This window comes from Ambystoma mexicanum, chromosome 6p (genome assembly GCF_040938575.1).
Source record: "Ambystoma mexicanum isolate Mex_15411 chromosome 6p, UKY_AmexF1_1, whole genome shotgun sequence".
In the NCBI taxonomy this organism is placed as follows: Eukaryota; Metazoa; Chordata; class Amphibia; order Caudata; family Ambystomatidae; genus Ambystoma; species Ambystoma mexicanum.
In genome coordinates, this window is record NC_090935.1 from 1179395950 (window position 1) to 1179414414 (window position 18465).

Sequence of the window (18465 nt, forward strand, 5' to 3'; positions counted from 1 at the left end):
TAAATATTGTTCCATGGCTTGGTTTACCCTTTCTGTCTGGCCGTCGGTTTCCGGATGGTAAGCAGAGGAAAATCGTGCATCAATACCCAATAATTTAGTGAGCGCACGCCAGAAACGGGACGTGAATTGTGAACCTCTGTCAGAAACCAAAACTGTAGGGAGCCCAAACAAACAAAAAATGGACTTGAAAAACAGATTTGCCAATGTAGGTGCAGAGGGTATACCAGAAAAAGGAATAAAGCGAGTCATCTTAGTGTAGGCGTCTACTACTACCCATACTGTATCATAACCCTGTGAACGAGGGAGATCGGTCACAAAATCCATTGTAAGGGTTTGCCAGGGTCTAGGGGGAATCGGCAAGTGCTGTAAAAGACCCAAAGGACGGCCTCTACGGGACTTGCACTGGGCACACGCTGATCAGGTGTTAACATAATTCTCAACGTCGCGCCTCATCGAAGGCCACCAGCACCAGCGTTTAAGTAGATCCAGAATACGCTGTTGTCCTGGGCGGCCATGGATGGCAGCATCATGAGACTATTCCATAGCTAGGTTTCGAGTGTCACTAGAGGGTAGGAACAACTTGTTGTGAACAAAAGGTAGACCATCGTGATAAACGGGATCCCATTCTTCTGACTGTTGTGGATGTTGGGAAACCCATGTGCTTATGGCTGACAACAGAGGAGGCGAAGGAGTGCATAAGCATACTACATGCCCGTGGTCAAGCACCGTTTCTGGGAAGACCGGAAGTGACGCCCCTCCAGGGGAGTGGGATAGAGAGTCTGTTTACCATGAGACCGACCAGGACGGGGTGTTTCACAACAAAGTCATAGGCTGCGAAGAATAAGTGCCAACGCACCTGACGACTGTTGACACACTTGAGAGATGCGAGATCCTGCAAATTCCTATGATCAGTGAAAACTGTCACTTGGTGTTTGGCCCCCATCAAATGGTGTCTCCATACCTGAAATGCGTCTTTAATCGCCAGGAGTTCCTTTTCAGTAACTGTATAATGGGACTCAGTAGATGTAAACTTGCGTGAATGATAAGCTACAGGGTGTAAATGACCAGAGGTTGGGCAAGGTTGTGACAATACCGCTCCTAATGCAAAGGATGATGCGTCTGCCTCGACAACAAATGGTAACTCCGGATCCGGGTGTTGTAGGACCGGAGCTGAGGTAAACGCAGATTTCAAAGACTCGAAAGCGGTTTAATGTTCGGGGGTCCAGATAAATGGGGCACGTGGACTGGTCAACTTAGTTAATGGTGCCACTATAGTAGAAAAACCAGGAATGAACCGTCTATAAAAATTGGCAAAGCCCAGGAAAGACTGTAAAGACTTCAACCTTACCGGAACCGGCCATTCCAAAACGGCTCGTACTTTAGACTGATTCATAGTCAGCCCACCTGGTGAAATATGAAAACCCAGAAATTCTACTTCTTTGGTATGAAACTGGCACTTCTCAGGCTTGGCAAATAGCGCATTCTTGCGCAAACGGGATAGGACTTCTTGAACGTGAAGAATGTGTTTGTCTAAAGAGGAGGAAAAGATCAGAATGTCATCCAAATAGACCACCACATAATTGTCCAAAATGTCCCCAAAGACCTCATTCATAAACCGCTGGAAGGTGGCAGGGGCGTTGCACAAACTGAAGGGCATTACTAGGTATACAAATAAACCCTGTCGGGTGCAAAACGCCATCTTCCACTCATCCCCTTTGCAGACACGTATCAAATTGTATGCTCCCCGAAGTTCTAATTTGGTGTAGATGGAGGCGTGTGTTAGTCTATCCAAAAGTGGAGAGATGAGAGGTATGGGGTATCTATCTTTGATAGTGATGGCGTTCAAACGTCTGTAGTCTACACAGGGGCAAAGATGCCCCTCTTTCTTTGGAACGAAGAAGATAGGGCATGCAGCAGGTGAGGAGGAGGGCCTAAACGTAACGCCTCCTGCAAGTATTCTTTCAAGGCTTTATCCTCTACTGGTGATAAGGAATAGAGCCGGCCCTTGGGGATCTGAGCGTCAGGGACCAGATCTATGGGGCAATCGTAGGGTCTGTGTGGAGGTAAACTTTCTGCGGTGCCCTTGTCGAAGACTGATAAAAACTTGTGATAAACTGGCGGTATGTTGGAAAAGACAGCACCAACCATGTGCGAAGTGGAAGAGTGATGTTCATCAGTCTCGGATAGGGTCAGGTGTGCTACTGCACCCAACGCTGCAGCAGGTGTATCGATTACCTCCTCTCTCTCGATAAGACAAAAATGTTGACAGATTTCGGATTCAAAACATACCTGGCCAGTACCCCAATTGATTAGCGGATTGTTTTTTTAACTAAGGGATGCCAAGAATGATACCAAATTGAGAGGTAGTTATGAGGCCAAAGGCAAGTGTTTCCCTATGTGTTTCCTGAATGACTATGTCCATTGGAGCAGTCTGTTGTCGGATAGGTCCAGAAGCAAGGGAAGTCCCGTCCACAGCCTGCACAGGTTCAGGAAACTCCTTGGTAACTAGTGGAAGATTCAAAGCATAAGCCATGTGTATGTCGATAAAGCAGCCAGTGGCCCCGGAATCAATGATAATCTGAACGGGGTGCAGTATGTCAGGAGTCGGCTTTAATATGGCGTGGACTGCGACTTGTGTAATAGGCCCAAATGCCGGAGGAGAACAAAAGGGGGATTGTGGAGAACTCGTTCTGGCCCCCATATTCAGGGACGAGCAGTCGGAAAACCAGGATTCTTTTGCTTTGGACGGCGTGGACAAGTCTTGACATAATGTCCATTAAGTCCGCAATAAAAGCAAGCATTGTCGGTTCTCTGCCTTTCTCGTTCCATCATAGTTATAGGGCTACGTATTCCACCCACTTGCATGGGTTCACTGGCTACATCAGGAGAGACCGACAACTGTCTACCTGAGAATCTGACTTCTGCCTTGCACTCGGTGCATCGAGCGTCTAACTGGAGTGTTAGATCAACCAGATCAGAGTATTGAGTTGGAAGCGACGGCACCACTGACAAAGCATCCTTAATGGAGCCATTTAGACCTCTGTAAAACACTACAGCCTTCTTGTTTTCTGGCCAGACTGTTTCTGCCGCTAACTGATTGAATCGTGTTATGTATTCTATGAGGGTGCTTTTTCCCTGAGTGTGAGGTCTAATAATTCCAAATCTCTGGATTGAGCTTTGTGTCTAGTGTCAAAAACCTTAGAGATTTCAGTCACTAGCAGATCAAAATCATAAAGGGCTGTATGATTGCTTTCAAGTAACGGGTTGGCCCATGTGGCGGCGACGCCAGACAAATAGGACAGCAAAAACGCAGCCTTGGCAGGTGCATCAGGGAACGCCGAAGGCCTACAAAGGAAATGTAATTTACATTGATTCAAAAATGTGCGGAATTTCCTGGGTTCTCCCTGGAATCTCTCAGGGGGTGCTAAAGGAAAAGGAGTGGGAGAAATTACTGGTGTAATGATGGAAGAGCTGGAAGGAGTGGCAGAAGGACCAGGGGTTGGAGGTGTGGAGTCCACAAATTCGGAATCAGAAGGTAGGGGATGGCGAGCACTCTGAAGGGAGTCAAGGCGGTGGTGCAACGCTGTGGTGGCTGCGGCCATATTGGCTCTCCAAGGTAGTAACTGCTTGCAGTAGAGCGGCCACAGGGTCCCCAGCCGACGCCTCCATAATCTGAACGACCTGTCGGCTTCACAGTCTGTTATGACTTGATGGTCGTGAAAATTATGGGGCCTCTGTCCACAAGTTCCGCTCAGAAAGATACAAATAACTTCCTGAGCAATCCTTGAGGCCACAGGTATTTTGAGTGCCGAAGAACGCCAGGAACCAGGAACACCGGTGACCCCTCGACCGCTGTAAAGCAAGCAATGGGTCAGTACAATGGCAAAAAATATACTGAATAGCGAGGTGACCAATATCAAGGGGCTTACCAAGGGTCTTGGGACAGGAAGAACAAAGATGAAAATGGAGGTGTTCCGTGTGGCTCTAGAGTGTAGCAAGCCGCAGCGGTGAGGCGTAGATTGTTGTAGAATAGGCACTGCAAAACCTGTATGGACAGGGTACTCCAAAAGGTAACAGAAGAGGAAAATCCGAAAACAGTCTGAGGTCAAGGTCAAAAGCTAGCCAAGTTCGTCGTAACCAGGGGGTAATCCAAAGGAATCCAAGAATACAGTTCAAAGGTCCTGAAACAGCAGAGCAAAACAATATCCAAGGGCTTGACAGAGGAATCCGAAAAGAACAGTCCGTAGTCCAGATTCAAGATGCAGAGACAGGAGGACGCCGAACAGTGCCTGATTGGGTCAGCTGTGAAGCACTGAATGAGCGTTCCCTCCAGTTTTAAAGGGGCCTAGGAGTGTCGCATGACCCATCATGTGACCAATGATGTAGCACGTTTCTTTGTCACATGACCCAAGTTTCCAAAACGCCGCTGCCAGGTCTTCCTGAGGGCGTGACGAAGCAAAGGAAAAAGCCGGCGTCTCCGTTGACTGTCTCCAAGACGCCAGGGCAGCTGCCAACGTTGCAATGGGTGACCATAGCGCGTTAAATGCCCTCGTGTGCGCCGCTGCCGTGCTGCTTGAGGGAGTGAGGGCATGAGATCAGAAGAGGAGGGCAGAACAGGACCTGAGATGGAGGGCTTAGTGACTGCACGGGCATTCATGTGCGTAATGTGACCAGTGGATGGTGTAACACTACAGCAGGCTATGATTACACAGCAGGCTCGCTGGTCGCTGGAAATTGTTTCAGCCGTGTTTCCTTCATCATCCTCTTTTGTTTTGGTTCAAGTGGTTGACTACCAGCAGCTTCCAGGTTCTGAGTTTTTCTCAGGAACTACAGAACAATCTCTGCATTCTCCCCCTGCATTTTACAGAAAGGGGCGGTCTGGCTGTCCAATCAGAACAGCCAGCCCCCAGTGGTAGTTGTTCCTTTTAAGGCAAGTGGAAGGCAAAGGGCTGTGGAGTTTTGGACTCCTCCCTCGCCTCCTGCCTTTCCAGACACTCTGGAGCCTGGGAAGACAAAACACCCACCAAGGTTGTTCCCAGCTAGAATGGCAGGGGAAGATCTCAGAAACGGCAAGCATACAAAAAATGTCAAAAAAAGGAGCCCAGTATTTTGGAAAAATGGTGGCCCATCTGTGCATTACCGACGCTGAATTTACAACCTGTGAGTAATAAAAACTAAGTCATAAAGGTAAAACCACTGCCACAACCATTCATGTAAAACTCACAATTGAAACAAAATGTTACCAGCTAAGTAAGAAAGGGTATGCATTGTATCCCCAGGCACTCCACATAAGGTGGGGTGTGCTGGCTCACTATATAAAATGTAAAGGGAGATGAAAATCCCTCTTTACTACTTGGGAACTGTAGTTCACCCAAGTACATCAAAGATAAATTAACAGGGGAGCCCAAAGGGGCAACCCAGCCTAAGCCCAAAAGTTGTAGGGCACTATAACTGCAACCATACACTATGGAGAGACATAAAAGTTCAACCACAAAAAGAGTAAAATAATTGGTGAGAGGGGGAAAAAGATTCCTCTTCACCAAGTCACAAGGTAAAACAGTTACCTAATCAAAGCAAAAAGTTCTGGGGTTGATACAGGTCAGGAAGATTTATCATTGATATGAACATCTTATCCAACAGTTATGTCCTCCATAATGTCATTTTTTTTGTCATTGTGAATCCCTTCTCTTATAATATAATATGTATGTGCTCATGGACTTGCAATGGGAATGCACCGAGTGAAGCTAGTAATGAATTCCCACATCTGCTGAATTTCAAGAGTTTTGTTGCATTAAATCTGTGCAATTTAACTGCACCTTATCTACTTTATTGTTCAATGAATTTCAAGGGCTTTGTTTTACCATACTTTTTTGTAGGACAGTAGCAGTGGCCCTCGGCTGTGCCCACTGTACATGTCCCCTAAATATGTTTTTATTTTTTTGACCCACTAGGAGCCCAAAGCCTTCAGTCGTGGCCACTATATGTCTCTTTTAGGCCCATTAGCCAGGGTGCCCACAGTATAATATAAAGCACTGCCTTTATTTCTTACCGACTAGCCATGGCCTTCGCCCATGACCATTAGTCCCGACCTTCAGCCGTGGCCACTCTACATATTGCTCCAATAGGTTTCCTAAACGGGCTTGCTACTTTTCTTTTGGACACACTGGCCTTTAGCCGTGTCCACTATCCATATTGCACCACTTGACATGTTGCCCCAATAGTCTACCCACACCTCACTGTAGCTGCAAAATTCCACTTGTTTTTGTATTCATCTCATTTTTTTTAACTCTTTAAAAAAATGTTTTGCCCATAACCGCAGTTATGGCAGCAATGTACTACAAATAACTCTGGTTATCTGTAAATTCCTGCAAATAACCAAAGTTATCTGTGTGATGCACTTTCATTCCCGATTGCCTTTTCTATCACAATCCCGGTTATATTGAGAATTACCCTGGTTATGCGAAAAAGCTAGAGCTCTGAACTTGACCCTCTGCCCGCCCCCACAACCCCACAATTTATCTTAGGGTCCTCTTTCCCATCCCCACCTCTAGCCTGATTCAATGTCATCCCTTTTAAACCTCCAAATGGTATTTTTTCCACTTTTCACTTTTGATTAACCCTGGCTATTCCCGATATAACCCCAGTTATCTCTTGCATCGAACACAAAAAAATGGCATCCTTTTCATTTCTGAAAATCTCTACTGCAAAGCACCAGGGGAGATCTAGCGATACGTTTGGGAGAAGGGTGTGCGCAATTCTCTGTCAAATATTTTTGACAACTACTGGACGGAATTAGCCTAGACCTCTACTCGAAATTGAGTTAATGCTTCATGCGCAATTTGTTTTGTACCTGGTCCAATTCCGTCCAGCGGTTTTTGCTGTGCGCTGCACTGACATTTTGACTTTTGTCTTTGGAGAAATGCATGGGCCTAGGACGTAAATAGCGTTTTTTTGCTTTTTTAATACCTTTTTCCTTTTTGTTAGCAAATCTTTCCCAGAAATGACAATCTGTGTGTGTAGGGTGGAGGGGGGGTCATGTCACACTTTTTGGTGTGCAAAATATCAGACAAATCTGTCATTCAAGTCAAAAGCCATATCCACTTACCATCCATACAATGGCAGTCCTCACTCCGTCATCGCCATTTCATTCTTGCTCAATAAATCGTTCTGCTGCAATGGAACTTCTATATTCCAGAGACTGAATCTCCTATAGTGACAGCCCCACATCTCCCATTCTTCTTGTTTTAAAGTACCAAACCACTTAGGGAAACGTGGGTCGTTGTAATGAATCTAAGGACCTACCTTAGACAATTGCTTGTTTCTGAATTATAGATTTAATCAGAGAAATGGAACAGGCTCCTACAGGTTAATATTTAAGAACCCCCACTTCTCCAATAACAAAGTGCTTTATTTATACCTTCATAATCATTCCTTGCTGCTGAATTTATGATGGCAAATACAACAATGTTGACATTTGAATTCAGATCTGGTCACATCAATGTCTTGGGGACCTATAATACAAACCTCACCTGAGCTTGTACCATTGTCCCAGTTATATACATATCAAAACAGAGGGCAGCAATGTGTGGTCCTTTTTGTAACCTCAAATCTTTCCTAATAAAATATTCTGAATAATCTCAAGTACTTACCAATTGACCTAGACCAACATTTCAGTACCATAGAGTAAAACAAAAACAGTTTGAACCTTAGCATGAAAACCTTTAAAAATGGTCCAGAATCTTTGCACCATTTTTGTGATAAAATCTACTTGGCCCCAAAGCTTAGCTGGAGCCCCTTTGGCAGATCAATAAATATAAGGGGTCCAGCTACCATTCTTTGCTAAATGGATCCCCCAGTATAAATGAGAATCAACAACTTCTACCCTGACCTTCAGTAACTGCCATATACATTAATTATGAATCTCATCAAACAGCACCATTTTGGTTGTCGAACAATTCCGATCTACCGTGTGGACCACCAAATATATCTTTGCACACCCAAGACGATACTGCAGGCCACCATGTGTCAAATGAGTCGAAGCTGTATCTTCAGCATAAAGCAGTGATAAATAAGAAAAATCCATTTGCAGAGGGCTGATCGACCTTTGAAAAAGCCGATTTGGGATCATGGGCACACAGAAATAAAATAAAGAACATAGGCATACGTTTGCACCCTTGCCTAACCCCTCTATTCATTTCAGTACGTTGAGAATAATCATTGTCTCTGTTGCAGCGAACAGCAGCATAGGTTTCTGAATACACCAAATGGATTAGGTTTAGCTGTCCCTGGGACACACCCATATGATCCAACTTAGCCTGCAAAATACTCCTTAAGTGTATCAAAGGCTTTCGCTGAACCAAGGAAGGCAAAATAGACATATCTTCTTCTGATTCTGGTACATTTATCAATAAAAGTATTTATAATCGTTTTTCTATTTATAAAGAAAGTAAACATATTAGTTGTGCCTCTTCACCCACATGAAAACTACTGGCAGATCCTCTACAACGGATGATGGAGCAATACCTTTTGCAATTCCACATGCTAGAGTGGCGACACTGTAAGACATTGTGGGAGACACTAGCCAACCTCACCTACTCCTCTGTTCGTCCCTTTGATGATATGACCACAAACTGGTTTGATGTTTCCTAGTTTCTGGATAACGTCGTTTGGGTCTTTACTCGACCCTCATGCTCAATCTATTAGACCTAGGGTGCTGCTGGTTACCGGCTTGGGCCCTGTGTGTATTAATACAGTGTGCTCACAGCATGGGGAGGACTCACTCACAGTTTAACATTACATCAATCATTGCTCATACTGCAGGGCGGGCCCAGACCCGGCCTGAAACCTCATCACTGTCACTTGTATGATCCCCATAGGATGTTTTTAGACCAGGGTTGGACAGTGTTAAACACTTCCTAATGCCTGTGCCCTAGTTTGTTTCTGGAGGCCACTGAAACCGACACTGCCTGGCATTCTGTCAATATGATCTCAACAGCCTTGGCTGCTACATTCCCGTCGGAGATATAAAATAATCCTTTCCTGAATGCAAATTGGACCTTCCTGTTGCCCTACCTCTGCCACTGATGAAATAGCTTTCTATTTGTTTTCCATATCCGAAGTCTGTGCCCCCTGACTCTTTCTACTGATGCCTTGCCTCCTCCCCCTAAGGACCCACTGCCACCATATCAAGCGTGCATACACTCGAGTCTTCTGCCAAACTCTCAGACTCCTTTTCCACCCTTGCACAATCGTGCTCCTCCCCAACCCTTCACCATCTCCACCATCGGCATCATCAGACCCATTAACCGCCCCCTACCACATCATCTGCCAGAGGCAGAGTCCCAATTGTGCTCCACAGGTTGTGTACATCAGACTTAAACTCTTTAGATTTCAAGCAGGAGGAGAGCAGTAAAACATCTGTTGCCCTAAATACTTTGAACTAAACAAAGCATATACCAAGAAGAAATAGAATTTAGAATGTGCCAGAAAATATTCACAAATACATACAAAATAAAGGCAGTACAAAGTTTTCCTAACTGAAAGACAAAGCCACAAAGTACGATTTTCCCATAAATACATTTTCCATTAGAGAAAAAAAAGATAAAGTAATACTGCCCAATGAAGGAAACCCCAATGACAGTTAAGATCATATAGCTAAATATAAAACAAGAAAGAAAGGGGACTTTCCTTAACACAAATGTACTAATGGAGCATTTACCTAACCAAAAACAAATGGCTTTCCATAACAAAAAACCCAAACACAAATAACGTTTTGTCTATGTTTTATGAACATTGTAACATGCATCTCTTAATAAGAAATCAACATCAATTAAAATAAATCCATTCCCATTCCCCTCCATGAAAATTCGGAAACTCGTCCAAATGGACGGATTGGCTGGGGCTCGACTTCCTGCAGCAAACTAAACCCACAGATATTAACAGGAAATTGTTTGTGTGCTTATACAGACGGCAGAACTGCTGTCCATGCCCAGGACTCGCCCGAATCTCACTGGAACTTTTGAGAATTGTGACCAACTCACTTTTGTCTACTGAGTGAACCACTAATGATTTGTGAGTCCCCTTTCAAATGATTCACCCGCTTGACAATTTCACAAATTTAATGGATTACAAAGTGTGACTTTCATCTGCTGCTGCTCTTTTCATACCCAAAATATACAGTATGCAGTTCTTATTTTGAATGTGTCCTGCTATAACAGGAAAGACATCTCATCATCTAACAAGGGCTCCCCATGTCGAGGACAAGTGCTGTAGAAGTGTACGGCCTAGGATCCTACATGGTAATATTAGCAAAATAATCTTAGTAGTTTATGAAGAATATCTATTGCATTTCTAATATGGGTGTCAATAGTTTGCAAACTATTAGTATTCATCAGCTTCTGGAAATACTGTAGAAGTTGCTGAGTATAACGTTGCCCAATGGCAATTCAACAGGCTCCTTTTCCATGGATCAAATCAATTTACTTCCACATCTGCTAGCATTGTTTCCCTAATCTAATTAATGCATTACTTATCAAACTAATTCTATTCAATGCATGATGGGAAATCATCTGGAAAGATGATCACCAATTTGCAGTTCTACAATTTTCGTTAACATTTTGGAAGTCCTACTGTATCAGTTCCACTAAAATGACTCTGCATAGTCATGAAAGATACAACAATCTACAAGTCGATATGACATTTCTCTTAGAAAAGGGGAGAACACTATTTTAGGTACTGGAGTGAAACCCATGTTCCTAAATATCCATTAGGACTAGCAGAGAAATATATATATTTTCTATTATACCTAAATATGATTGTTTTTGTTGCACAGTGCCAATGGAAACAAGAACATTGTTTTTAAAATTACAGTCTTAGTCAACCTTCTTTCTTTGAGGCAAAATGTTTTATCCTAATATGTGATATTTTCAATTCTAATCTAATAAATATTTCTATTGATTGAGGCAATATGCGAGATCCATGGTGAAGATTTGTTGAAAAGGGGGCCAGGCATTTCTGCTTCCTTTCCCACCATCTATGCGCCCTGGCTCAGAAACATCCGAGGTTTCCACTAGGATCACAATATAAGCTGATCCTTGTATTTTTTAGGGTGGTGGGCCAAACCTAATCTATGGGTCTTCCATCCAAAGAATACATGATTTACTGTAAAGACTTCATGATGCAATACTATTTTTGCAGCAAGAGCACTAACACGGTTTCCAGAGGATGCAGCAAGATTAGCTTTAATCTTAGTCGTCATTGAACCCATCTTACTGCCCCAAACACCCTAGAAAGAAAGGTACTGAGTGCTAACTAAGATAATATGTCTTCAGTCTTTAGGAACTGAGGGACCTTCTTTGATGGAGTCAGGTGACACATCAATGAAGCATCCAACAGGGCAAAACCAGAAGAAAAAGGCACCCAAATCAGCAGGGAATAAGATACATTTTGCAAGACACTGATCAAAAGTGAGGTCATCTACTTCTAGGACTTTGAAAAATGAATGTCTCCAATGAGTAGGCTTGGGCCACAACTTTGCCTTGCTGATTGTGTGCCTCTTAGACTTAACGAAACATTAACCAGTCGAATATTTTGGTTTAAACATTTGCTCAACAAAATTAACCAAACATGTAATCGTGTATTTGATTTGGGCATAAATGGATATCCAATTCAAAGTCGTCGAGGCTTCAGTACAATATGAGCGAAGTTGGATCAGTCACCAAATGTTGTTGTAGCCTAATTTTGGACACAATTGCAGCTCATACTAAATTGTTCCAGCCAGACTCTGTTACAGTGGTGATAGGGTACGGGCTTGTTATCTTAAAAGTTTGCAATAAAAAACAATCTTGCTAAAACAACATATACAAATTGCAACAAGTGTATTCTTTGGTCTATTTAAAGACAATGCTAGTATGTTCTTTTGTGCAAAGAAATTATAAACAATTGCACAATGTGCTGTACCACTGGGAAAGTATGGCATATTGGTTGTGAACTTTAAATCTTCTGTTCATCTATTATGAGAAAGAAAAGCCATCAAATAAACTGGGTCATATTTTGAAAAATCTATATAAGCACATGGTTATTTAACAAACACTCCTTTATTTCATTACAGAAATGAGTATGATGGCCAATCTGCTGCGTGACTGCGCGTGGTTAGACATGTATGGTGGTCTTGAGCAGAAAGTAAGTTAACCTATTGTGCAAATGATTAATTCTCCATCTGTGTTATTTGTAGAAAACTGTTAAAGATAAATATATTAACATAAGTGTTGGCATCAGTCGAGCAGCAGTTTCAACAGTTTAGGGAGGAAGGTTCAGTTTATTTTATAGCGTAACACCCAAGGGCCTAATAAAAGTGGTTCTCTGTTCCTCAACTGCTATGCCATTATTTTGAGGGTACTGTTGGAACTCTGGACACCTTTCTCCTCCATCCTGTTCCTGCTGGCTGTGCCCCCCACTCTCCCTTTATGACCATGGTGTGGTAGAACAAGCAGCCGTGCATTGGATTATCCCAACCAACAAGCTCTTGGTTCCACCTAACACCTCAACTTGCTGTGAGTAATTATCTATTGTGGGTATGGACTACATTTGTGGCTTCTCTTTGGCCTGCTAATTGTCGATTGCTCACTGCTACGATCAAATGCCCAAATGCCTACCACGGTTAAATGTTTAAGTGTTTCCTGCTGCTTCTCTATCTCATCCGATGTGCCTTGTGACAATGAACCTGTTTTTTAGTGTGCATGTTGCTAATTTAATTAATAATTGTATGTTTGCTGTTTTTACATCATTATGTGTCAGCCATAAAATGTTCTAAACATGATTTGATACTGATCAGGGAAAGAGAGAGTTTGGAATTTGGAATTGGTGGAACTACCTGCCACATTTCCTTGCCGTGACCATTACCGGGCCCTACCATCACACCTACCTGACAGTGACAGAAGGGTTGGGGAGACAGACTCTGCCAACCCCCTCTAGTCCGTTGGGCTTTCCCAGGTGTGATGATTGGAGTAAGTGCCAATATAATTAGCTTATGATTTGACTTATTGCAATACGATAGGAAGCAAGTGTGAACATGGATGTTTTTAGCGACTCGTCAGACAGTATGTTTGATTGTATTATTCAATCTATTTCATGTGTTTTTAAAATTAAAGACTTATTGCTGATTTTCATGTTTGGTATACTGAAAGCTACTATTTCATATGTTGTTTACACACTTTAAACTTCCCTTAAGCTGCTACAGGTGGTGTATGATGGTGTTTCAAATTGCTCTGATTGTTCAATCTTGCATTTTGTAAACAGTTTGACCTTTGTCATGGCTATGCAGAAGACACCTGTGGATGCTGAGGACAACGGTGGGAAGAAACCCAAAAGCCAAATGAATACTATAGAATCTTTTTGTTCAAAAAATGGCCGTAAATGGTTTAGCAGTTATGCTTTTACGTGTTGAATGCTCACTGTGTGAAGACAAACTCCTTCCATTAAAGATCCCTGTCCTCTTTTCAGCTATTACTGATATTGCTGATTTTTTGATTGAGAGCTCTCCTACAATGTCTATTATTTCGAATTCTATGAAGGTAAAGCGGGTCTGTTATACTACAGCTATAGCACCCAGAAGACTGCCTAAGTCTCACCTATCCAATCCAGGCAATACAAGACAATAACAGTCAATAACAGGGGGGCGTGGCTAGCGAGCCATGGAGTAGGATGTGCCTGAAAGAAGCTGCTCCTGATGATCCGTCGTTGATTCCTTTATCTGCGCTGAAAAGTGACCTACGAACTCTGTAAATGGTCATAGAGACGTTGGAAGAGGTGCTCTATGACAACTGAAGGGGGCATGGATATAGGACAAGGCAGACCGTAGAATTACGACTTGCGGACCTTTGGAGCCGCGGGATGGCAAGCAGACAAAGGACCGAAGCCGAGGTCATAGAAGCGATCGAGCCTCATCGAGGAGATTGAAAGGGAAGACTGGCCTCTGACGCTCGTGCTGGGCCGCTCCTTGGTGCCTGATCAGTTTCATCATTTACAGCAACGTGTGCTCGGGGAACCCGTCGCCGAGTTGCATTGTTGAAACATATCACCGGGCACGAGGGACGGAACAGTGCGGCAGACACAGTAGCCGCGTTTGGAAACTTTGTTGCACAACGGATGGTGAGTCTCCAGACACGAGAAGGTCTGGGTGGCTGCACGCCGGAATAGATTAACACAGTACCGTTTCACTTGAATAACATCGGAGGAGCCGCGCTGCGTGTGGAGTCAGCGCGAAGCCTGCTAACAAAAAGTCGGAGCGGAGGCAAGGTACGGAAGGACACTGCTCTCGGCCAGTGCACACGAAGGTGATCCGTGGAGTGACCTGTGCGTGGACGCAGAGTTTGAGTCAAAGGAAGTTGTAGCCAGATTAAATAGAAATCTGGCAGACACAAGTGGCATGCCTAAAACGATTGCAGAGCGGATGTGAGAAACACTGTGATTCTGCATGCAAATGGCAGCGTAGGAGCTGTGCTGAGGGAGAAGAGCCAGCGCGGCCCACTGGATACATTTTCACCCATAATTACGTATGGGACCTGAGGCGAGACACTGATTGTGGTGGCTTCCAGCCATTGGGTTTGCCAAGTGAGCACCCCATACAAACTGAACCCTACTATTGTGCTTAAAGAATAAAAGTGCTAGATGCCAGGGGGAAAGAAAAGGACTTCGCGCTCTGCCTGAGACATATGCCTGAGTGGCTTCCCTGCCACATGAACTCTGAGGCGTTGGGGAAAAAGCAAATGGCCCCGAAGAGTGAAATGGCTGTACATTGAGTGTTAACACTGGAGAGCACGAGGTACAGGGCTGAACTAAGTTGCTGATGGCACGGGAACGGCCTCAGTGGACACAGACAGTAGAGCGCAGAATATAAGGAGCCCAAGAGACAGATGGTCCAACTGGAACCAGTAGCAATCTACAAGAAGCAGCAAGGACAATTGGAAACGTGGGAGGACATAACCCACCCGAAGACATAGCTCAACGCATATGAATCCATACAGGGCTCTTCAAGGATAACGGCCCAGGTCTGGAGTGACTCACTAGCATCACGGAAAGACAGAGAAACAGAATTGCCGCACCACGGAGAAAGTAACCTCAGATACTTAATTAAGATCGCAAGATGACGGGGAGAGTAGTCAAGGGCAAAAGCAAACAATCCATGATGGAAGCGTTTGGTAAGACACAGCAGTCTCCAGCGGCGTCGACGCACATTGGCGCAAATGTACCCACGGAAAGTTCCTTGGGGACTGAAAACCACAAGATACTAACGGCTATAACGGAGCTAAGAGACTCATGGGGGATAGCAATGGCGGACCTGCGAACTTCCTTGGAGGCTAAAATATACGCAGTGGGGATAGAGGTCAACCTGCTGCGACAAGACGTCAGGGCGCTGGCAGACAGAACGAGCAGTCTGGAGAGTGCGGTCAAAACTAACACGGACACCAGCACTAATAACGCAAAGGAGGTCCACATACTAAAGCAGCAGGTGGCTAACCTGGAGAACCGTGCGGAGGAAGCCGAAGGAAGGGCGAGACGGAATAACATCCGCGTGGTTGGCCTGCCGGAGGGAGAAGAAGGCCAGGACCCTACGGATTATGTTGAGAACATGATCCTGCAGGAAATAGGGGCCGGCAAACTCTCGCAAGGATTCACAGTGACGCAAGCGCATAGAGCCCTCGTGAGAAAACCAAAGCATGGAGCCCCTCCCCGCGCAATAATTGCCAAGATACTGAACTATAAAGATTGCGAGAAGATTTTGGAGTACTTCCGAAAAGGGGGAACAATCGAAAGAGCTTCGCCTACTATTACAGCGTGTCCTGATTATACAATGCTGGTCCAGAGGCAGCGGTATAGCTATGTGGCGGTTAAGAGGAGGCTACACACTGCTGGCATCAAATATATGCTTCTGTACCCTGCAAGATTGAAAGTACTGCACAAAAGTAGAATGTTCTTTTTTGACACCCCAGAGGAAGCAGCGACATGGCTGGACCTACAAGGCTGCCCGGAACGAGATGCGGAACGGGGCCAAGAAGAGCACGATAAGTGATTGGGATGTTACATGTATACTGGGTTGTCACATATTGGGGCATCCCAGTAGAGACTATGATAAAGACACTGATAGACTGGTACGGATGGGTAGTGCTGAAACCAGGTTATGATATCCTTGATTTTGTTGAAATGTGACGGACTGGAATATAGAGTATTGAACACATGAGTAAATTGAATAGCAATGCATGGTTGAATTGAAGCAGACAGGAGCGGCAGGACAAAGGCACCCTACCCCCGAGAAGTAGTAGTAGTAGCAGGATAGCCATTAGGGCGACCTCACCCTGCTGAGCTTCGAGTACAGGCTATCGCCAGAAAGAGCTAGATGTGGGGTGCCTGAGATCAAGGGATGGTGCTGGGCAAAAGTTGGGGGGTGGGGGGAGGAAGGGGTGATGTTGGGGATGGGAAGGGAGGTGGGAGGGAAAGGGAATGGAGTGTTTGTAGTTAAGGGGAGTTTAAATTGGGAAACAAGCCTATATAGACTGAGATGGAATTTAGATATGGACTGCACCGGTGGGGGTTGAGGGGGAACTCTAATAGGCCATGGGGGACCTTAACATAATCATGTGGAATGTCAGGGGCCTTAATAGCTATTTAAAGAGGAACAAGGTCATGTACCTACGTAGACAAAAGATAGACATTGCACTGTTGCAGGAGACTCACCTGACAAGGGAGAAGATGGAGATGGTTGCTAAGAAATGGAAAGGGGTTGTGGCGGGCTCATCATATTCTGCTTATGCTAGGGGAGTGCTTATCTGGGTGGCGCCGCATGTCCCGTTTCAGCTGTTGCAGGAAATAGCGGAGACTCATGGGAGGATGGTCATAATGAGGGGATTGGTGGAAAACAGGGAGATAAGCATTGTAAATACGTATGCCCCAAATCAAAATTCAGCGGCATATTTCAGAACACTGTGTACTAACCTTAGCATGTGTATGGGGAGTGCAGTGATCTGCGGAGGGGACTTTAACTGCGTATTAAACCCTATGGTGGATAGATCAGATGGGAAGATTGATAGACCCGCCCAGCTGCTAAAGCGATGCAGACATTACTGGATGAATTTGGTCTGGGAGATGTGTGGAGGACGAGACACCCCCAAGAAAGGCAATACTCGCATTATTCCGCCCCGCAGCAGTTACATACGAGGCTGGACTATGTCTTTGCCACATCAGAGGTAATAACAGAGATTACACAAGCGGAATATAAAGCAAGGGTCCTTTCGGACCACTTGCCCCTGGTACTCGGATGGCAATACTGCCCCCAAAGAGCAAGGATTCCGACATGGCGCCTCCAAGTGGAGGCACTCAAAGATCCCTTTTTTAGGGAGAATATGAGGGAGGAGACTATAAACTATTTTGAGATGAATACTGGTAGTGTGGACTCTGCAGGTATATTATGGGGAGCCTTCAAGGTTGTGATGAGAGGGGTAGCCATTGCAAAATCTAAAGGTCTGCAAGGTGGGATCTTGGCTGACCTACAAGAAACAGAAAGGGAACTGGAAAAGGCATTGAGAGGAGGAAGTAATACGAAGGAAGACATGGAACTGATACTCAAACTGCAGCAGAAATGCGCGGGGCACTGGGAAAGACTGTGTAACCCCAACTATAAAAAATATGTAGAGAGACAGCATGCGGGAGGGGATAAAACAGGAAGGCTCTTGGCATGGTTATACAAGAGCGAAACCCCCAGACCCATGGTTAGAACAATAACGAGGGAAGACAGTAGTGTAGCTGACACCCAAGAGGGAGTCAATCAGGAGTTTGTAGATTATTATAGGTTACTATTTGGGGATGAGGGGGGAAGTAGTCATGCGACAATAACAGAAACACTGGAGGATATAGGACTGCCCAAGATAAGTGCTGAAGAAAGAGAGGAGCTGGATGCACCGATTACCTTGGAGGAGTTAGAAGAGGTGGTGAGGCAGTTGCCCACTAGTAAGACTCTGGGGGCTGATGGACTCCCAAGTGAATTTTATAAAGTATATAAAGAAGAGGTGCTCCCCCCAATGTTAGAAATGTTAAATGAAGTGTTTGAGGTGGGAAGACTGCCAGAGTCACTTAGAGAAGCGATTATAATACCGCTTCCCAAACCCAACAAGCCTGGGCATAGCTGTGGTTCCTACAGACCTTTGTCAATGTTGAACCAAGACAGCAAGATACTGACGGCTGTTTGGCAAATAGACTGAGGAGAGTTATTGGTAATACTAATACACCCCGATCAGACAGGCTATGTCCCGATTAGGAATATAACTAATAATCATAAACAACTCCAACGGGTTATTGAGTTTGGGAGCGGGAACGAGGGTGAAATGGCAATTGTGTCTCTGGATGCAATAAAGGCTTTCGACTCGCTCAAGTGGCCATGGCTGCTGGCTGCCCTGGCGGGCTATGGGATGGGGC

The 18465-nt window shown here is 44.7% G+C and overlaps 1 protein-coding gene across 1 annotated transcript in view; it reads left to right on the top strand.

The window, feature by feature from the left end:
* The window catches only part of LOC138510293 (annexin A1-like), a 271226-nt gene that overhangs the window by 18018 nt on the left and 234743 nt on the right, over window positions 1-18465 (top strand). Inside the window, exon 2 of the mRNA XM_069625824.1 lies at window positions 12110-12180. Within this exon, the coding sequence (XP_069481925.1) occupies window positions 12112-12180 (69 nt within the window). The 5' untranslated portion in view covers window positions 12110-12111. The remainder of the gene's footprint in view (window positions 1-12109; window positions 12181-18465) is intronic.